Here is a 22,030-nt window from a genome sequence, read left to right as displayed (position 1 = left end):
TCAACTGTTCTTCTCCGTGAAAGCAAACTCAGAACGGCCTGCTGAACATGGACGTCCAGGAAAGGGCTGCTTCTGGTCAGAGGAGTGCAGGACCGGAGAGGCTCGGGCCGGGTGTCTGTGGAGCTCACGGAGCACGCGTGCAGGGAACGCGGGGCCGCAGGCCCTGGGCTCTCGCTGTGCAGAAGGCTCACTGACTGACCCCGGCAGCCTGAGAAGAGCTCCGAGTGTGACACAAAGAAGGATGGTTGTGTGCCCTTCCAGGGAACGTGGCTCCGGCCCCGAGGGTCAGCATGCAGCTCGAGCAGAAAACACGTGGGCTGGCAGCGGCTTACGAGACTCCGGGAAGGCAGCCAGAAGTTGCCAGTGACCACGGATTCCCACCTCTTGGTTCCAAATTGCTGCCACATGGTGAATGCCACGTGCTCGGGGTACCTCAGGCAAGACCAAGCACCTGCCCCCCACGGGAACCCATCTCAGGAAGAGACACAGAATAACAAGACATCAAGCAGGATGCACTGGGCCCCTGGCCTCCAGGGCCCTACGGTCCCCAAAGACGCATTCCTGAAGGATCTCATCCTAGGCTCCAACCGCCGCCTTCCTCTTCACTCTTTATAGACTGGAGTCCCCCTAAGATTTCACTTGGAAAGAGTTCCAGTAAACAAACAAGTTCAAATACTATTAACCGGGCCCAGTCCCCCGTACCTGCCTCATCTATTAAGACACTGAGCCCAGAGCCAGGGCCGGAGAGAAGGAGCCTGTGCCCTGGAAGACGGACACAGCAGGTGCGGCGACCACAGCTGTGAGAAGGCACCTCTGTTCCTCCAGAGCGGGGGACGCGGAAGCCTGGGCTCCCCTGATAGGGGGGACTTCCACACATGCTCGGGGAGGGCACCACGGGCCGGGCCAGGGGGTGAACACAGCACGCTGCACCCATGTCCACGACGAGCTGGCCGCCTCTCCTTCCTGTGCAGGCTGGGGGAGCGAGGAGAACAGCCCCTGTGGGCGCAGAGCACCCCTGGCCCGCACTGGAAACCTTCCCGAGGAGCTCTGCGCCCCGGGGCCCGGCTGGAGCAAAGGGCCGGGGGCCGGAGAGGGCACTGGCAGAACAGACCGACGCTGCAAGTCATTACCGAACGTGAAAAAGAAGCAATTTCCCAGTTTTGGCTATTCTTGTCAGTTTGCCTTGCTTTCAATGTTTAGAAGACAGTGGGAGATTTACTTAATTCAGAGCGAGCGGCTGGCTTTGCGTCCACACGAGTCCTCACATCAGCATTCAGGAACCGCCTCGAGGACACAAACTAGGTCACAGCAGCATTTCCTTGAAGTCCTGAATGGCAGCGAGCAGACCCACCAGCTGGTGCAGGATCCTGTGGCTTCGCTCGGGAGGGACGGTCGGCGCGTTCAGACATTTTCTGTTCCTTTCAGACACTTCCGTGCGCCTTCGTGGTGGCCCCGGCTTCCCGGACCTGGAGCCCTGGGCCCATGGCCACTCGGACGTGTCCTGACAGCGGCCGCCCTCCTCTCCCACTCCTGGCCTGCTGCCCCGTCCGTGAAAGTGGGCAAAGCGATGGGAAAAGGCCATTCCCACAGGTGACGGAGAAGACACTGCAGGAGAGACATCTCTGTGGGAGCGGGACAGCCGGGTTTTGGCAGGAAAAGCCTCTTCCCGCGCCATCGAGCGAGTCTTCCAGACTGTGCAGCAGCGGTCGGAAGCCACAGAAAGACCTGAGAGCAGAGTGTCCACCCAGGCACCAATGCGGAGGGGCTCTCAGGGCCCCCGGGGGAGCTGGTCCACATGTCTGGCTGGCTGCTCCCACGGCAGACAGAAGTCTCGTGAACAGTAGAGAAGTCGGGCCCAGTAACGACTGGGAACCAGATGAACAACAAGTGAACGACAGGTGGATGAAGAGCTGGCACGGGAGGGCCCGGGGGCTCACGCGCCTGCCCTCTGACCTGCGTGTCCTGTCACCTCCCTCTGAGAGACCCCTGAGTCTCCGGGGAGGCCCCACACCCGGCTGATGGCTCCTCTCTCTGGTCCGCACCACCTCCCCTCTCCTGCAAGACGCTCAGACCCCACCCTCGCCAACACCCCCCCAGCTCACCTCCCCCCACCCTCCCCAACACCCCACCAGCTTACCTCTCCCCCCAACACCCCCTCCAGCTCACCTCCCCCCTTCCCAACACTCACCTCCCACCCTCCACAGTAACACCTCCCAGCTCACCTCCCCCACCCTCCCCAACACCCCCCCCAGCTCACCTCCCCCCTTCCCACCAACACCCACCCCCCACAATAACACCCCCCAGCTCACCTCACCCACCCTCCCCAACACCCACCTCCCACCCCCCACAGTAACACCCCCCCAGCTCACCTCCCCCCACCCTCCCCAGCCCACCTGCACCCCATCTGCCCGCAGCCCCAAGGAGGCTCCTCCCAGGTACACCTGGAATCCAACCTCCGGCACGCACTCCCTTTCCCGATCTGATTTGAGAAATCCCCTTTAGAGCAGAAGTCACAGAGAGCATCCCGTGCACAGACGCGGAAGCGCCGTCAGCCCTCAGTCCTGAGGGCTTTCCCCGCAGGGACAGGCTGCCTCTCAGACACGGCGTGGCGTACCGTGACTTGTGGCATCCTGCGGACGGGATCAGAGAAGCACAGCTGCTGGGGTCACCTCGCGGGGCGGACAGCTTAAGTGAGCACGTGGACCTGGGGTGGCTCCACAGGGCAGGGGGCGCATCGGCGTGCGCCCGGGCCCGTGGCACAGGCTGTGGGGCTCCTCCGGGCCGCTGACGGCTGCCCGCCCCACGAGCCCCCTCCGAGAGGGAAACGCGTGGTCCCGTCTGTTCTGCCGTTTTCCGCAAGATACGCCCCCGTCCGCAGACGGGCACCCGGGCCGCACACAGTCTGGCATCCCTGCTCGTCTGCCGATCGGTTTACGCGGGAAAGAAGCGAGAACGAGCCGGATGCGCCGCTCACCACGAGCTCTCAGCTGTTCGTGGGGCCTCCTGCGGGTCCAGCCGCCTCACGCCCCGCGGCCGGGAAGGTCTCCGCAAAGCATTCCTCCGTGCTGAAACTAGGTCTCGGTCACGCGAGCACAGAGACGCGCAGAGCCGTGCCTGAGGCACGGTGCGCTTCCGGAGGCCAGGCCCCGGGGTGGAGGCAGGAGAGGAGACGGATGCAGCCAGGCCGTCCCCTCGTCCCGCAGCCGGGCTGACCTGAAGCTGCAGACCCCAGGCACGAGAACAGACTCTCACCCGGAAGACGAGAGCCCCAGAAAACAAATCTCGGCGATCGCGGGACGGTGCGCGCCGCCTCTCCGAGCTCACCGCGGCCTTCCCTTCCTTACTGACGCCGGTTCTGATCGGGCCACCTGCTCAGCTCCAACACCTGCTTCCCCACCTCGCTTCCGGCCAGGGGAGGCCACGTGGCAGCGTCCCAGCTCCTGAGGCTCGGGCGGAGGGTTCCCTCCCGACACGGGGGCGCCCCCCCCCCGGGGGCGCCGCCCCCCCCGCCCCCGAGCAGGAAAGCGGATGCAGTAAGGACGGCGAACGCCGGGCGGCGGTGCCGGGAAGCAGCCCACCGCGAGGCAAACACGTCCCTGTTGGTGAGGTTTCCTGTCGACCGCAGCTGGACGCGATCTGCTCCCCAGGCAGCCTGCCATCTGACCCGCGTAACAGAGCTGCAAGGGGGCCTCCCCTCCCCCACACTCTCCCCGCCGCCTGCCTCTTTCCACCTGCTCTGCCACAGCCCTCACCGTGACCGCTGTGGTTTCCGGGCCGATCCCAGCCCCCCATCCGGCCGACAGATCCCTTCCTCACTCGGCACGTCTGACCCATGGCTCACCGTGCTCTTGCTTGTCAAGCCACCGCAGGTCTGGCCCCTGACCGTCCGTCCAGCTTTCTCGGGGCAGGGGGGGGGGGTGTGTGTGTGTGGAAACTCTTGCCCCCACTTGGCCTCGGAACCCGGCGCCCGAAACGGCCGCGCCTTCCGCTTCCTGAGGCCAGCCCCGTGCCTCTGAACTGGCCTGGCCTCGCCGGGCCACAGACTCCTCGGAAACACAGACCGTGGCTCCACAGTCCCTAAATGGCAGGTACGCGGCACTGCCCAGAGCACAGGCTGCGGGAGGAGACGGCACCACACTCTCCGTCCCCCAGACGAGGAGACCAAGGCTCCGAAGGACAGATGCGCCCAGGGCCCCAGAGCAAGGTCGGCAAACTTCCTGAAGGCCCAGGTAGCAGTACTATCGGCTCATGAGCCGCGTGGTCTTGGCTGCTGATTGATTCTTGTACAAAAGCGCCAAAGGTGATGTGCAGATGAACTGCAGCTCCAGGAAAACACCTCGCGGCAGGAGACCGGACTCAGGCCGTAAACCCTGGAGGCGCAACACGAACCCAGGCTCCGGGGCTTCTCCCACCCGACGGAGCGGCCTCCCGAGATGCACCACTGCCTGCCACGGGGAGGTGTCCACGCCCGTGACGCCGCCCCCAGCAGCTCGGGGCCGGGTGGCGCTGGACACCTGGAAATACCCCGGACGGCGGGTGATGAGGCAGAGCGGGACAGCGTCATTCCTCGTGCAGATCGGAGTCCCAAACAACGGTGGCTCCAGCGGCATCACAGGGCGCCCTGCCCACGCCTGCCATCCCGCCCTCGCACACCCGCCTTCCCCGCCCTCGTGCACTTCATCCTCTGACCAAGCCCTCTCTCTGATTATACAAAGGCGAAAATACAGCCTCTTCTTGACTTCCCACACGACGAGAGTCTCACAACTGCCCAGCAGTCCAAACTTCCGTTATCTTTCCTTAGATGCCAAAATCCAGGTCTGTGGCGAGAGTCAACGTCTACACACGGAACTGCCCTGAGGATGCAGCCCCGAGTGCCAAACCCACAGGGAGAGGCGCTCTCGCGCTGCCCCCACGCCCCGCTCGGCCCCCTCTGGCTCCTCAAAGGCAGCTGCTGGGGGCCTCGCTGGACTCCTCCCCTCCCCCCCCCAGGTCATCCTCAGGCCCCGGCCTAGACTCCGCTTCCGCAGAGGGGACCCGCTGTGGGCTCCGTCCCATGCACCCCTGCTACCCACACCTCCCGTCCCACGCTTCCCTGACTTTATCTTCACACAGCGTGACCGGGACGTCGCGAGAGGAGGGACCAGGCCCACCCTGCGTGCCCACCTTGCTGAACAAACAAGCAAACGTCAGAGGCACCGCTTGGCCCCAAACCAAATAAAGAGAACCAGCTGTGGGCTTCAGATGCTTCCTTGGCTCCCCGGCCACAGACATGGCTCCAAGAAAGGAAGGATTTATGTTACAGACCTACTCCCTCCAGTCTGGCGCCCTGGGTCTGGCAGACCCACTGCGTCCTCAGGACAAAGAACCAGGCGGTGCCTAGCTGGCTCGGTCAGCGGGGCCTGTGACTCTTGATCTCGGGGTTGTGAGTTCAAGCTCTGTGTTAAGTGCGCAGATTATAATAAACTTGAACAAAGAAACAGGGGCACAAGGCACTCGCGGCACCAGTCCGCCCGCTTCCCTGCAGCGTTTCCAATGCTCACGTGGCATCCAGGCCGAGCTACGGAGCCTCTTCTCATCAAAAGTCCTAGAACGGCGGCTCCCGACACCCCAGCCGACACAGAACTGGGCACCAGACGCAGGGACGTCCCTTCGGTGTCGGCGTCCATGAGAAGCACGCACCGGACAGGCGTGGCCGACGTTCGGCCGTGCCTCACTGACCGGAGCCGAGCTGCAGAAGACACTGTGGTCGGGGAACACGTGGCAGGCGGGACGTCGGGTTTGCAGGGGGAAGACTCGGAGGAGTCCCGGCACCCGTGTCCGAAACGAGGGCCGCGTGGATGCCGGGACCGGCTGCGGCTGGCGGGGGACCGAGCAGGCCTGCGGGCGTCATGAAGCACCAGCCACACGTCTCCGTAGGCGTGAGAAGCGGCCCTCGCTGGCCAGGCTCCGGCGTCGGCGTCTCTGATCGTCAAGACACGCGGGTGCAACGGCCTCGGTGGCCTGCTTCTTCCCGGCGGCCCTCCGCGCCGCGGGGAGACAGGAGCCACGAACACGGCCCGCCCACGCTCTCTGCAGGGACGGTCCGCGAGTAACGGCCACCTGCTGTGTTCCGTGAGGGCCTCCACACCACCAGGCCCGAGAAGACCCTGCAGCCGTAAGTCTGATATTTGAACGTAAAGCCACGTGCCCTCCACACTTCGAATCGCCCAGAGTCGTGGAGATGCCACGGACCTAGAATACGGAATCGCATCTAACGGTCACTCTCCCTCAGGGACGTGACGGTGCCACGGGCCAAGCGCGTCGAGAACCAAGTGCACACAAACATGGGTGACCTCGGGCCGCGAGCACGTCAGCGGGGCAGACACGGGGTCTGGCCCTGCAGTCAGGACGGGGGTCACGGCCCGCAGACCCCCGTCGCCAATCCGCTCAGGGTGCTGGGCACGGACCTCGCTGAGCCCCGAGGTCGTTGTCGGGTGGAACGGGATTCTGCGCGAGGAAGCACGCGGGCGCCAGGAGTGCCATCGGAGGGGTCACCGCCGTTACTTTTGTTCCGGGCTCCTGCGCTGCCCTGCCCTGCCCTGCCCGGTCACACGGCCACGCCCGAGGAAGTGCCGCCGGCCCCCCGCCGCCGACTTACCCGAGTTGTCTCTGGCCACCAGACCCTGCGAGAAGTCCCCCGGGGCCGGCGAGGCCCTGCCGTCCCACGTGGCGGCGTCCAGGCCGTTGCAGTACTCCCACCTCTTCTGCTGGAGCTCCTGCAGCCAGTAGGCCATGAGCTGGCGGTTGGGAGCCTACGAGAGGAGGGAGAGAGCGAGTCAAGGCCAAGGACGGGACCGAGGGCCGGGACAAACCACGTCCCGCGAGGACGGACGCACACCCTGCCCCTCGAGGGGAGCGTCAGGAAGAACGGGCCGAGGACATCTCCCCGCCAGGGCGAGCGGCTTTGCTCACCCGGCCAGTGAACGGCACGAACACCAGGAATCCAGCCCCGATGAGAATCTTCCCACATCCCAAGATGACACGACACCCTCCACGGAAGCCTGGAGGACGGCATGGTCTCGCCGCCCTTTCACGCTGCACACACACACGTCCTGTCCCAAGAACTCACACCTCGTGCACGTGTGGCCGCAGCCTGGCCGCGTCACATCGAACGACAGTGGTTCCAGCTGATGGCACCTGGAGAGCATACAGATACCTCTGCACGTCCGGGCGGCACGTCCAATGGCTAAAACTTTTAACACCGAGGACAGCAAGTGCCAGAAAGGGCACAGGGCAACCGAACCCGTCACAAGCCTCTCTCCCAGCCCCTGAAGACACGGTGAAAGCCGTGCTTGTGCGAGAATGCTCCGATTTAAAGGGAAACATCTGACGGGGGAACAGTCAGTAACCTCGTGAGTATCTCTCACTAAATTCCTGGGCAAAAACAAACGTTAAAGTCCCATGCTTTCAACGTCTGACTTACTACTCGTGTTTCAAAAACCTGGTCGGGAAGGCACCCCAAACCACCTCAAGGCAATGACTGACTGGGGCTCCTTCCCTTTTGGGGCGTCCGGGAGGCTCAGCCAGTGAGCATCTAACTCTTGGTTTCAGCTCAGGTCATCGTCTTACAGTTTGTGGGTTTGAGCCCCGCATCGGGCTCTGCACTGTGAAGAACCTGCTTGGGATTCTCTCTCTCCCTCTCTCTGCCCCTCCCTCCCTCACGCACCCTCGCTGAAAATAATGAACAAGCAAGCATAAGTAAGTAAAGAGGATCCAGAAATCACTGAAAGCACCCCGACTTCGATCCCGCGTGCTGCCACCAGGGAGACTGCGAGGGCCCTGCCGTCAGGCGCTCAGACCAGAGACAAAAGCGCAGGCTGGCAGGCAGGGCGGCCCCGTCAGTCGAAGCACCGCCTCCATGTTCTCCCTCTGGTCTCCCCGCACGGAGGACTGAACGGAGATCCGACCTGACTCAGCCCGGATTGAATCAGAATCACGAACGAAATCTCTCAGGCGCCCGGGTCCAGTCTGGGTCCGACACGTAACGTTGGTCCCGATCTGCCAGGTCCAGCACAGTGGCCACTGAGCATGCGAAACGCGGCCGGAGCCACACGATCGAAAATATTTCGGACACGGTGGATTAAATAACATATATTAAAGCTACCTCATCTGTATCCGAAAACTTACAAGCATCTGTTACGGCTCGTACCGTATTCACGTTGACAGCACTGGTATAGAGGTAACAGTAAATTGTCCGTTTTGAGAGCCAAGGTTGGCAGAAACCCAGGGGGTGGACAGTGGCCTCAAGGACTGAAACGCAGGCCAAAGGCAGCAGGTTCCTGAGTGTGGGACAGCCACCACTGCTCCTCCCAAGGACACTATGACTTGAGAAGGCTTCTGTTCTTTACCTACAGAGATGCCAACACTCTTCAGGGACCACAACAACAGGCCCGGCTCATCTGGCTCACAGATGCCCTTCCTGGACGGGGCAGCAGGACCCCCAAGTGATGTGGTGTCACAGAACACACCAGTGAGTCTGTCACCAGGAGCTCACCGCTGAGCTCCAGCCCCGCTGGTGACGAGCGAGCCAGTCGGTGCTAAAGCCTATCGCCACCACATCTGCCAAGCACCCACCGGCCAGAGGGGTGGGGAGCAGGACTGGGAGAGAGTGGGTATCTGCCCCACACCACCCCCAATTTAAATGCTCTGATCCCAAATTCTGGAGAGCCACACGGGCATTCCAATCATGCTGCAAGGGGCAGAGCCCAGGCTCGGCTCAGCACACAGAAGGTGCCTGCACGAGACATGTGACCACCATCTGTCTGAAGACTCACGGGAACCACACCGAGTCTCCCAGAACACCGGTCTCTGTGACTCCTACACGTCCCTCAAAGCCCAGCACAGACGCTACCTCCAGAGCTCACACCAGCACGCACCCGAGGTGAGCTTCCCACGGAGGCGGGCGCACTCTTTTCGTGTCCCTCATTAGTCTGCCCTAGCTGCTCCCGCGGGCCTCTGTCCCCAGACCTCCACCAGCCCCAAACCCAGAAGCCCCCATGCCTGAGGGAGCAGGGCCCCACCTGTCCCTTCCCCTGGACCCTGGGACGCTCCCCACCAAGCCTGTCTCTGTCCCCAGGGCTCAGAACTGTCCCGCATTAATCGGTCCAAGTGAATTCATTTCAACACGTGCTCACTCAGGGCCCACGCTCCTGGCAGGGGGCGTGCTACTGGGGGAGGGGCGGGTCTCAGGCCTTGTCCCCCAGCCACATTCCCCCACCCCCGGATCCCAGCCCTTCGCTCCCCTGGTAAAGGGTCCCCGCCCATCAAAGCACACCCTCGCCTGCTTGGACTCCGTGACCTTCCTGGAGACCTATCTCGACTTATCCATCCAAAAAAAGGAAAAGGAAACGATGCCACGCACACACAAATGTTTGTTCGTTCCCTTGACAAATATTTACCGAGCGCCAACGAGGGCCAAGTGTCGCCGTTCGCACACAACTGGGGGAGACGTGGTCTCCCGAGACACTCCCAGTGAGCTGTCTCCTTTACAGCAGCGACAACCAGCTAGAGTCAGATTCACAATTACAATCAAACTACGAAATACCTGGTTGAAGAAATCCTCATGCATCACAGAAACTTCCCAAAAATCCGGTCAAAATTCTAAAGGAGCTCTTCAAAGCACAGCACAGAAATTCTGAAATTCATCTGCAGTTTAACCTGCAAGATTCTGAACAAAAAACACAAGGCCTGGGGCTGTGCCCTACGAGGCTGGGAGGCGCGTGACAAAGGCCCGCGCGGCCAGCAAATCGAACACAGAGCAGATACCAAATGTCGCACTTCAAGGAAAATCAGCAGGGAAAAGACCTTAGTTATTGAGCGATGGCATCAGGACAACCAGTTAAAAGTTTGGAAGAGAAGAAAATGGATTCAAATTTGATTCACGATTTGAATGTACAACAAAAGTCATTTAAGTCACCAGGAAATGCCTAAAGGATTAAAATCAAGTTTGTCTCTTTCTGCCTCTGGCGACAGGAACCTCGTAGATGGAAGGGCTGACTCGGCGTCGGCAAGAATTTGGGGGAAGGTTCCCGCCGAGCCGTGAGCCGTGAACCGCGCCCCCGAAGCGCCCGGGAGGCCCCGAGGACCCTGCGCGCCAGGGAAGAGCCCAGGACTGCGAGCCACAGGGACAGACGGACGCCCGGGCAGGCGGGGCGCGTCACGGGGCTGATTCCTGTCCAGGCAACAAAAGAGCCGTGGCTACTCCAACATGCCCGTAATCGTGGACCGCAGAGACCTTTCTAGTCCCAAGGCGGCCTGCAGAGGAAACGTCTACGCGTCCCCTCCCCCACTCATGCTCTCTCTCTCAAAAATAAACATTTTTAAAAAACAGCGTACTTTAGACTTTCATTTTTTTTAATATGAAATTTGTCAAATTGGTTTCCATACAACACCCAGTGCTCATCCCAACTGGTGTCCTCCTCGATGCCCATCACCCACCCCACCCCCTCCCTCCCACCCCCCATCGACCCTCAGATTGTTCTCAGTTTTCAAGAGTCTCTTCCGGTTTGGCTCCCTCCCTCCCTTTTTTCCCCTTCCCCTCCCCCATGGTCTTCTGTTAAGTTTCTCAGGATCCACATAAGAGTGAAAACATATGGTATCTGTCTTTCTAGACTTTTATTTCAAAGAAGAGTAACAATCTGCATTTGCTGTGCAAAATGTGGGAAAGGAGGAAAAAGAGGGAAACGAACTTGACCTTGCGGGGTGCGTCCTCTCAAGCGCTCCTCGTGCGTAAACACACGCCGGAAGAACACGTTGGGCCTCTACGTGACGTGCACGTGGGCGGGGGGGGGGGGGGGGAGGTGCGCTGTCACGTGAGCACGGACCACGTGCCATACATCAACCTGAACGCGGGGCACATGCGGCCAGAGCGGTATCACCCGCTGAGCCCGGGCTCGCGCACGGTGCCTGGAGCCTCACTGTCCGTCCACCCCCCACCCCCTCCCACCCCCGTGCCGCGTGCTGTTAGGCAACGTGTGCAACCGGCCGGCGGGTGGGACGGGAAGGGAGGAACCGACCTGCTGAGCCGGCTCTGAGGGTCACAGGAGGTGGCGCACGTCCGGCTCAGAACGGGGCCCCACAAGCAGCTCCCTGGGCAGCCACGACCCGCGTCCCCTCCGCCACCCAAGACCTCGCTGGCTGGCCCCGCCAGAGCTCCAGCCCGCGTCTGTCCCTCGTCTGTCCCTCGAAGAGGAGGAGGACGACCACGCCCATCTCCGCATCTCCCTGCGGCACCTCCCGAATACTGACACGGTGCACGTAAAATCCGGAGCGGTTCGCGCCAAAGGTAGCTTCCGCGCCAGGGGCGACACAGAGCGGGGTCTCAGGGAGCACGGCCGTCGGTCCGCAGGGTCCACTGGGCGCTCTCAGCCACGAGTCTGAGCTGAGCGCGCGACTTGCGGACCCACTGCGGGGAACGACGGGAGCGCCGTGCGCGAGGCACGAGGCACGGAAGACAGAAGCTGCTTTCCAGCCTGAGGGTGTCGCCAACTCTCCAAGGTCAAGGTCTGTCCAGCTCCCGGCTGGCGCCCCCTGGCATTCTCCTGGCTCATCCGCCTTGGCCCCCCGCGGCAGCGGCGTGCCCCAAAGCCTCTTCTCACGCCCACCCGGTGAGGTCACCCGCACCCCAAGCTTCAAGACTCTGATGGCTTCCGCGGGCCCTGCAGTGCGCGCGCTAACCGGCCCACGCCTCACCCCACTCCGCAGAACGGCAGCCCTCCCCACGCCACACGCGAGCAGAGCCCAAGTCGGCTTCCACAGCCCCGCTCCGCCTGCCCCACCAACCACCTGCGAGCTCCGATGCACGCCTCAAGCCCCGGTCCAGACGTCCCACCTGCCGTCCTTGGCAGGACCGGTCTTGCCCTATGTGACGACACAGCATGACGGTCGGGCGCTCAGAGTGCAGACCCTGGGCTCCTCCCCAGAAGGTCGGGGCCCACCCACGTCTGCAGGGCGGGAAGAATCGGCGTGATCACCAGTCTCCGAAGAGCCACAGAAAGGAGGGTGCGCAGAGGGACGGACCCAGTCTGCACCTCTCCGGCCACGTTGCTTAAAAGGACACGATGTCTGCTTGTCATGAGGGAATCTTGTTTCTTAAGCCTGGAAAAGCCCTAGATCCCCAAGGCGCATCTAAGGTAATTCCTCCATAAGGAATAAAAAGCACAAGAATATTGTAAGTGGTCTGATGATACAAGACTCAGAGGAAAAACAGACGACAACCCAAATCTGATAAATAACTTTAGGTTCCAAATTTTCTTCTGAATGTTTCGAAATCACGAGCCTGGCCAGGATCTCAGGAGATCTGGCCCCGTACCAATGAAACAGATGTAGTTGTTCCCTGGGAGGGTGCTGAAGCCTGAGTCCACGCCAGTGGCAGACACGGAGAAGGGCGTCCGTCCGGGCCCTCCGGCCCCCGGAAAGCGCACGCGTCTGCACCGACCTTCATCCTCGGTGGGTGCCACGAGCACACGCCTCCTACCTTTTCCAACTGCTAACTCGAAATGAGCATTTTCACGTTAGCGATGAAAAAAATTACATGAGTTGTGGTCTCCATCCTGTTCAAAGGCTGGGCAAGAACCCAGACCCCACCTCCCACCCACTCGGGGACACAGACACCAGAGGGGTTCCCCCTTCACCACTCAAGCACCCTCTTTCAAAGAGCAAATCCCCCGAGACAGACCCACCTGTCAGCTGACATCTTTCCAGCTTCAACGATGTCACAGAGATGAGCAACCGAGGGCAAGGGTCAGGGAAGGAGGGCCCAGACAAGGAACGCGGCAAAGCAAATGCACGCTCACAGATGAGGCGGCACCACAGATAAGGGATCGTGGGGGGCCGGGCCAGGTGATGGACTTCGCCAAGAAAAGGGCAAGGCCACTCTCTGGGTCTGCTCTCCCTGCAGGAAGTACGGAAGCCCGTCAAGGCGCTTTCTGTTTCAGAGAGAAAGGGGCACGTGGCCTCCGAGTGGCCACAGGGTTGCATTCCTGTGGCTCCCTATCAGCTCTGCTGTTGCACAATCAGGGAGAGCCAGGGTTTTATGGACTCAGGAGAAATGCAGACTGCAGCCACAGCCAGCAGCCCGTGGACAGCCCCGCACCACCCTGCCTATGATGTTTCCACACACCACACAGCACTGCGCTGTTCCGGCTTCAGTTTTTAACTTAAAAGTAGGACACGGGAGGGGCACATGAGTGGTTCAGTCGGTTAAGCATTGGACTCTTTTTTATAAAATTTTTTTTTAATGGTTATTTATTTTTGAGAGAGAGAGACCAGAGCATGAGCAGGGGAGGGGCAGAGACAGAGGAAGACAGAATCCAAAGCAGGCTCCAGGCTCCGAGCTGTCAGCACAGAGCCTGACATGAGGCTCGAACTCACAGACTGCGAGATCGTGACCTAAGCTGAAGTCAAACGCTTAACCGACTGAGCCACCCAGGCGCCGCAAGAGTCAGACTCTTGATCTCACGGTTCTTGGGATCAAGCCCCGCATCTGGTTCTGTCCTGACAGCACAGAGCCTGCTTGGGATTCTCTCTCTCCCCCTCCCCACGGTCTCTCTCAAAATAAATAAACTTAAAAAAAAAAAATAGGACACAGGAATGAATGACAATATGAAGTTTTAGGAACTGGGGCTTGGGAAGGGGAGGCTCCAGGCCCCACACACCAGAGACCCGGGGGGTCAGGGGAACGTGGCACCAGAGATCCTACCCTTTAAGTGAGTTTGCGAGCCATCTGGGAGGCATGCTGATTTCTAACAGTCTTCTGGGCAGAGCTGGTGTCTCAGGAAAGTGTTGGGTGGCTCCCCTAGGTCACTCTGTTACTCACCCTTTGCTGGGTGAGAATCTGGGGGCTCTACAAGTCCTTATGAGCTCCTCAGTGGAGTCGATCACTAAACCGCACCCCCCAGAAATACCCCCAGGACGCTGGGCAGCACTACTGGCCCAGGAGACACAAACCTCAGGGCCTGGGGGAATTGGGGCGGGGTGCCAGGCCCCAAACCACTGCTCGTAGAAACTCAGAATGCAAAGCAGATGTGCAGGCAGAAACCACAGGGCGTCAACCTGAGGGTAAGGGGCTCACGCCTCACTGGTCTCCGTCCACACAACTGCTTCCAGTCGCACAGAAAACCATCAGCAGCCCGGCCCCTCTGGACTTCACAGCCAGGGGGAAGGCTCAGTCACGATCCGGAGGACGGCACTGGTTCCCGAAGAGAGGCCCCCAGAGCTGCAGCGGGAGGGCCGGGGTGACGGATAAACATGCGGATTCCCGAGGTGCACTCCGGCCTACCAACCGAGTCGGGATCCCTGGGGCAGGACCGACTGTGCAGAAACAGGATCCCAGGAGGCTCCTTTCCTACATGCAGTTTGAGAACCACGGTTCTGAAAAAGATGGTTCCTTTAAACAGCAGATTTGAAAGAAAGACCACCGGGACAGGGTCTGCGGGGGCGCCGGGCACGGCTCCCAGGCAGCAGAGGTCTGTCCGCCTCTGGCACACGCCTCATCCCTGCAGGGAGACACCACTGCCTCACTCACTGCTAAGGCAGCCCCATGGGGAAGCTTATCGTCCACACCGTCCATTTCCAAATCTCCCGTGGCTAATCCTCTTAAGCCTAGGCTGCAGCACGGATTGGGTACGGGGAGGTTCAGGTGTCTGTGCACCACCCGCTACACGTGAGCCTAACTTCCTACCGATGGATTAAAGTCGAAATACGAAGCAAGTGCCACAAACTGCTAGGTTTAGATAATGACACATCCCTCGTGTGTCTGGGGAAGACTCTAGCGCCCAAGCGGCTGCCGCCCCGCTACGGGACCCCAATCCCTCACTCGGCCCCCGGGGTCGGGGCACGCTGCCCTTTGAAGGCCCGAGCAATCCTGACTCGGGGATAAATGACCCTTAGAGCAAAAGCACGTCATGACTTCCTCCGACCCACAGAGCCACTGAGGACAATGCCCCAATCACACCTCAGAACAGGACAGGACAAGCTCCCTGAGGCCAGAGACAGCACCTGACTCTCACCAGGCGCCCATCACGGCCTCGCTCGACAAGATCCGTTAGGCGAAAGGCTGACTGACCACGTCACTCCTGGAAAGTCAGGCCACCTTGTCTGCAAGCACAGTCTTTCCTCGACATCACAGAGCTGAAGGGACAGGAAAATCGGGCCCACTGCCTACAAATAATTCCTATAATGCAAGGTGAACACCTCTGACGGCACGGCCTTGCCCACCCCCATCCACCACCAGGCCTGCCATCCGACACTCAGACCCGTTCTGAGGGGCGGACCGAGCGCACACGGAGCACTGCTCCCTTCTGGGGGGCCTGGGAAGGGCCAGAAGTCTGAAGGACTCGGCTCCGGACCCCTCCCCACCAGATTCCGGTTCTCCCACAAAATCAGCCTGGGAAAGGTAAGCAAATGACTGGGAACACGTCCCGCTGGCCCAAGAGGAGCTCCGTCTGTGAGCAGCTATGCAATCGTACCAAAACCCAACCACTCCCCGGCCGACCTCCTGCGGGGAGCCCTCGATGACCGTCACAAGGTCTCCCCAGTGCTGCAGTATTCACAGGATTATCACACGGACCACAGACGTCTGGCTCCGGGCCACATACAAATCGGTCCTGCACATACAGGACCCCTCCTGTTCGCTTACTCTGGGAAGATGCCACCCCCGCCCCCCAGAATCAAGACACCGGCAGGCATCCCACCTTCACGCCCAGCGCTGAATCCTGAAGCCAAACACGGCTTCTCTGCGAAGGTTTTCCAAAGGCATCAGGTGCTAGACTATTTTTCAAGTCCCGATACTATAGTTTCTTAAATGCATGGAAAAACTATCGCCACATCTGCAGGGAAAGCATAACCTTACAGCACAGCAGATGCTCTCGAGACACTCGCTGATGTGTCTGACACTGCCGCAGGGGCATCCGGTCACACTGAGCGTCTACGACACGCCTGCCACTCCCCTGAATGCTGGGGAGGCAGTGCTCCCAGACAGTCTCTGCCCGCGGCCACGTACCCTGGTAGGACACAGCATCGGCGCTCCAATACCCGAACGGGACTGGACCCACCTCCAGGAGCGACAGCACCGAACCTCTGTCTGCTCAGGGTTTCCGGAGCGGCCTGGTGAGCTACAGCTTATCTGGGAAATTGTGGGATCCGCAGGCTCCCCAGGGATGGTCCTGGCCTCTTCCCACCCAGGGGGCCTCGCACGTCACCGACCGCTGCAGGCCGAGTATTTAGGGGCTTAGGGGGCGCGAGTTAGAAGCGTCGCCATCCACACTGCGCTCACTCTGTGACAGCCGAGGACTGGACCTCGGGGATGTAGGCAGACGCCCACCCCGGTGTCACCCAGACCCTACTGCATAAACCTCTAAGAGAAATGATGGTTCCTAATTAAGCCCCACTTCGAGAGTCATTTCTACAATAACAGGGTTCTTTGCTTTCCTTGGAGGAATTTCGCTCTGATCAGACAGGAAGACTGAAACCCAGCGGCTGATGGGTAAAGGCGCCCGAACAAGGACACCTGTCCGCCCCTCCGAAGCCTCCGTGAGCTGGCACTTGGTGTCCACACCTCAACCCCGGACGCGTTCGGCCCTCCTCTTCTCGGGGAAACGGCCACGTCCAAAGGGGAAGGAAACTGGTAACGTGCATACGAGCAGAAGTGGAACAGGAGAGAATTTGGTGAAGGTGGATTTGGGAATGTTCTAGCAAAGGCAGTCCACCGGGTGGGGCAGCTTCCCAGACGCCGCTGCCCCCGAAATGCGGTGCTTAAGAAGCACAGGGCAACCGTATCTCCAGTCTCACAATTCAAACCTTCCTGCCAGCGTGGGACATAAACGCTTCAACCCTTACTACGCAGACTAGATAATCGTCCAACGTACCTAGATGAAAATATCAGACACGACCCAACCACCGGTGTGGAAGAGGAAAAAACAAGGTTGAACCCCTGCTGAAAACTGCTGATTCCTGTGGCCTCGGCCCCAAAGGCCTCCCCTGCCAAAAGCTGTGCCCCCCATCTCCCTGGCTGACACCTGGCCCTTGGCATTCCCCCATCATTCCTTTCCCCCCCCCACCCCTGCAAGTCTTTCCCAGCGCCCCCCCCCCACACACACACACACTGGGACCCCTGTCCCCTCCACAGTGTGCAGCACTGGTTGGTGTTATCCATATCTCCACACACTCCAGAAAGCCCCACAAGGACAGGACTTGTTTTGTTCAGCTGAGCCCCCAGGGCCTAAGCAGAGGGAATGAGTGAGCGGACGAGAAGTGCCCCAGGCCCTCCTAAAACAGGAGGTTCAAGCAACCCCAGCCCAGGGCCACCCCCAGCCCACCGCCTACTTTCATACACCTATGAGCCGGGAATGGTTTTTACACTTTTAAATGGTTGGGGGGAAAAGACGGAAAGAACATATTTTGCGACATGTGAAAATCACATGAAATTCAAATCTCAGGCCACAGATAAAAATTATAGAAATGCTGCCACGCTCGCTTCTTGGCTGTTTCTGTCCCATGAGAGCGGAGCAGTCAGAGAAACAGCACGGTGATGAGACTTAAAATATTTACTCTGTGGCCCTGTCGTTAAAACCTTCCCCCTCCAACTACACCAGCTCCTCAGAGTCCAGCCACGGACGTGAAACACAACAGACCGAAAATCGGGACCAGCCGGAATCGGGGTGAAGCTCTCTGAAGAGCGGACGCCTGTTGTACTCGTGGGTGCTGCACGCCAGGACAGTCAGCTCACCTGAGGGGTCTGGCTCACCCTTCTAGAGGCCCGAGGCCTGCCCCCAAACCAGAAGGTGATCCCCTTCTATGCTTTCACTCCACAGACGTCTGCCTGGGCACCTACTCTGCGGGCAGCGTCCGCGAGGTGAGGATACAAACATCAGGAAATGGGGTGCCGGCCACGCTGTGGATGATGGATCAGAGGAAGCCACGGTGACATCACACGATGACACAGCACCTGCTTCTTAGGAGCTTATTAACTGGGAGACCGAGACGAACCCATGAGAAGTCAGGTCTTGATAAAACAGCTCAATGACACTTGAAGACCGCCGAGTGGACCTCTAGGGCCCGACAGCCGAGCAGAACCATTCAGCCCAGAAGGCCGGTTCAGCGCCTCCCTTCTGTGTGGGACACACCAGGCTCCCCCGAGCTAACACATGCCTGTCATTAAGCTGCAAGGGGTTTCAACACCAGAGAAATGTGCATCCTTCCCACAAAAGTGGGTTAAGAGTAAGGACGCGTGCCTGTGTAGTTGCGCGTGGTTCAGAAACTGACACCACGTCCGTTTGAGCACCAAACAGCTCCAAGAAAGGGGCCCAGGGAGGGGATGCATCTGCTGACAGTCTGGTGATGCCCGGGGCGCCCCAGGCTGCAGAGACCTGGCGGAGGAGAGGGGCTCCTGCTCTGTTTTACCCGCAGTCAGTCCTCCCTGCGCGCCAGCTCGCTCCACAACTGTCCCCTGCACCGGGGAGAAGCCTCCAGCACACCAGACTCGCCGGCCCCAGAAGCATCGGCCTCTGCCTGACCACTGTACCAACTTCCAAGTGCAGAATGTTCCCGGTGCCTTTTTACTACATGAAAAAGGCAGAAATCAAATGCAGTAAAGGGAAAACCACTACCCCTTATCTAATCCCAAACCACTGGTATTCAGAGTCAAAGAAGGCACACTTGTCACAACAGATAACACAATTAGATATTCTGCCTTTTGAACACCCAACTATTCCCGGAGTCTCTCCTTTCAAAGAGGGTCTGAGTCTAGCTTCCAATCTCAGGCAAATCACAGCCCCTCTCTGGCCTCCACTCCTTGTAAAATCTGTAATATAAGGCGCTGGACCAGATCCCTGAATTCAGGAATAGAGAAGTTTAGCAAGAAATCCCAGTATCAGCTTTCGTTAAGACGCAAGCGGTAAAACGTTCGGAAAAAGCCAGCGAAACCACAGCTCTGCCAGAGAGGGCTGACAGACGCTTTAAAACAAGAAACACATGAGAACACAGTACGCAAACTGCTGATTTTTCGTTTCCTCAACTCATCTGTCAAAAGAAATGGTATCTGTAAAATGATACCCAACCAGCCGAAGCCAAAGCCTCCTCACTAACCTGAGGCTCCCCTCTGCAAGTCAGAGGCTCCCCCATGGCCGAGGACCCTGAAACGAAGCGTCAGCTCTTACAGGAATCAGTTCTCGGACCTGAAAAGCGGGAGGAACATAAATCACTAATTTCCACTTTTACCACCACAGAAGTTTTACACCCGCAGCTCAAAAGTGATCACTATACGCCGAAATTCCTCCTCCAAGTGAGCCCCCACTCTGGAACCCGGCCTTGCCTGTGTCTCCGTTCCCACGGTTTTTGTAAGGCAGACCCTCAGCTTTACAGATTCGTCCCAGTCGGTGATCCACATGAAATCCACATCAAAACTCATTTCCTTCCTTAAAATACTCTGAATGCACACAAAGGTGGACAGAATACCGTAAGAAGCACGGTGCACCCGCCACCCGTCCCAGACGTAAACACGGCAAGGGGTAAACTCCATCCTGAGTCCGGGGCTCATCACCCCACGTGGCCACCACTCAGCACACAGACATCTGCGTGACCTTTTTAACCGGTCCGTAAACGGTACCGTCTGTGTGCAACCATTCCGTAACCTTTTCTTGCTCGGTTTTACGAGCCAAGCGTGTCGACAGCTGTTTCTTTACGTTCACTGCTGCATAATACTCTGTCTGTCACATGACCATACCATGTACTTGGCCACGGACACTGCTTGTTTCACGTGGCTGCCGCGTGGTGCCCGCTCTGCGCCAGCCATTTCCCACGACATTTCCTGGACGCTCACAACTCGAGGAAGGGGAGACTCTCCCTGGACTGAAAAGGACACTGGGACAGACGGGTGGCGTAAGCCGCCCAGCACAAGCGCGCGGCAGACCCGGGGGAGTTCCAGACCACTCACCTCTCCCACCACAGTCTTCAGGCTCAACCTCAAAGCCCCACTCAGGTCCACACCAACATTATTCGCATTTTTCTAAACGACAAACCTCATAGAGGACTCGGAAGTCCTCTAAGACAATCTGAAAGAGGATGCTCTATTTCGTTCTTCAACAAACAATCCCACAGTAAATGCATCTGACACAGGGCGGTCCACACGCAGTGAGGACAGGCCTTTCTCTGGCACAAGTCCGGGTGCTCCTGGAGTCATTCCCAAGTTTATACAAACGGTTTCTAAGTCAGCCTGAGCTGAACTGCAGCCCTGCCTGGCTTCCTCTGGAGGAACAGGCCGTCTGCACCCACTTGGAGCGGTGTGGAAGGGCCTGGAAGAACCCAGGACCCAGAGTCTGCTTGAACCGCAACAGCTGAGCAGCGGCGGCTCTGAGAATGGCTCCAGCTCCAGCTCCAGCTGCTGCCGGCTCGGCTCGGAGGTCCGGCAACAGCTGTGCGCTCACCAGGCCCAGGGACTCCGCAAGGCCCCCGCCGCTCTGCACTTGGCCCGGGCCCGCGCAGCCCTGCTGCTCCGCGACACGGAAGACGGTTGAGGGTGGGGGCTCGGGGGAGGGGGGCGGGGGCCGAGGCCAGGAAGGAGATGCAGACTTCAGCAGGAGGGCCCCCGGGACCTGAGGGCGGGGAGGCCTGTGTGTCTCCCACCCCGTCTCGGCTACAAGATTAAGGAAGCCTCGCTCGGGCGGACCCGGTTAAAGCAACCCCTTCCCACCTCTCCCAAGAAAACAGGCTCCGCCACTTTCGGGCTGTGCGACCCCGACAGAGCGCCCCTGCCCGCCAGGAGGGGCTGCAGTGAGTGACCTCTAAGGGCCCCGCCGCCCCCGACTGTGTGCAGCACGAGGGCAACCGGCGGATCCCACTCAACCCCACGCCCCACGAGGGAGACGCACCGTTACCCCCACGTTACAAAAGAGGCAGCGGACGCACAAAGGGGTCGTAACCCAGGCCAGTCGAGGAGCCCTCAGTCGCGAACTCCCGGGAGGGCGCGGGGAGCCCAAGAGAGCGGCGGGGGCGTAGGACGGGTCCGGGCACTGCGCAGCCCGCAGCCCCAAGCCCGGGTCCGCTGGGCCCCGGGGCGGGCGGGGAAGGGAGGGACGTGGGCGCCAGGGGCGGGGAGGGCCGGGGACGCCCGGGACGGGGGCGGTAGGGGAGGGGACTCCAGGGACGGGCGGGCGTAGGGGAGGGACGGGGGCGCCCGCGCCGGGGTCGCCAGGGAGGGACGGGGACGCCGGGGTGCCGGAGGGGCGGGGGCGCGCTCCCACCTTGAGCACCGTGACGGCGCCCGCGCTGTGCACCTGGAAGTGCGCGGGCGGCTCGGCGCCGGGTTCGGCCGCGTCGTCGGGGCCCTGGTAGCTGAAGCAGGCGTCCGCGATGTCTAGGTGGCCGAGGGGCAGCGCGTCCTGCGGGCTCTTGAAGTAATAGAGGTAGCAGCGGCGCGCGTCGAACACGAACCAGCGGCTGCGGTAGCCGCGCAGCGGGCCCTTGCCCGACAGCTTCTGCAGGTAGCCGCACAGCCGCGCCGGCCCCGCCGCCGCGCCCTCCCGCTCCTCCTCCTCGGCCCGCGCCCCGGGCCCCGGCATCGCCGCCCAGCCGCCGCCGCCGCCGCCGCCGCCGCCCCGGCTTCGCGCGCCCCCGTCAGCGCGCCCCCGCGCCGCCCCCGCGCGCCCCGCCCCGCCGCTGCGCACGGCCCGCGGGCGCGCAAGGCCGCCTGGGACTTGTAGTTCGCCGCCCCCGCCGACTCCGTCCCGGGGCCGACTCCGCCAGCGAGCGTGGCGGTCCCCGACCCGGCCTTGCGGGGAGCTTGCGTCTTGCGCGGAGGCACGAGGGCCGCGGCACCTGCCCCGGGCCGCCTGTGCGCGCCATTCGCCCGGGGCCCGCAGCACCTGCGGGAGGGGGCGGGGTGCGGGGAGGCGGCCGACGGCGGGAGTTGGGGGGGCGGGGCCCCGGGGAACGGTCGCGGAGGGCGGGGCGGCCCGGTAGAGGCCACGACCGTGCAGACCGGCCGCCGCCAGAAGAG

The 22,030-nt window shown here is 60.7% G+C and overlaps 1 protein-coding gene across 3 annotated transcripts in view; it reads right to left on the bottom strand.

Moving 5' to 3' along the window:
• TBC1D2B (TBC1 domain family member 2B) overlaps window positions 1–21,594 on the bottom strand; it is a 67,227-nt gene extending 45,633 nt beyond the window's left edge. For 2 of the 3 annotated variants that reach the window (XM_043554593.1, XM_043554595.1), the window contains exons 1-2: window positions 21,276–21,594; window positions 6,638–6,791 (exon numbers count right to left, since the gene is read on the bottom strand). In XM_043554593.1, coding sequence (XP_043410528.1) covers window positions 6,638–6,791; window positions 21,276–21,593 — 472 coding nt within the window. In that variant the 5' untranslated portion in view covers window position 21,594. Of the gene's footprint in view, window positions 1–6,637; window positions 6,792–19,969; window positions 20,366–21,275 lie in introns of those variants that run through there. The other variant, XM_043554594.1, reaches the window with a different exon arrangement.
• Between the last annotated feature and the right edge of the window lie 436 nt (window positions 21,595–22,030).

Source organism: Prionailurus bengalensis, chromosome B3 (assembly GCF_016509475.1).
Source record: "Prionailurus bengalensis isolate Pbe53 chromosome B3, Fcat_Pben_1.1_paternal_pri, whole genome shotgun sequence".
Lineage (NCBI taxonomy): Eukaryota > Metazoa > Chordata > Mammalia > Carnivora > Felidae > Prionailurus > Prionailurus bengalensis.
The sequence above is the reverse complement of the archived record's forward strand: the minus strand, read 5'-3'. Positions and strand labels throughout refer to the sequence as shown.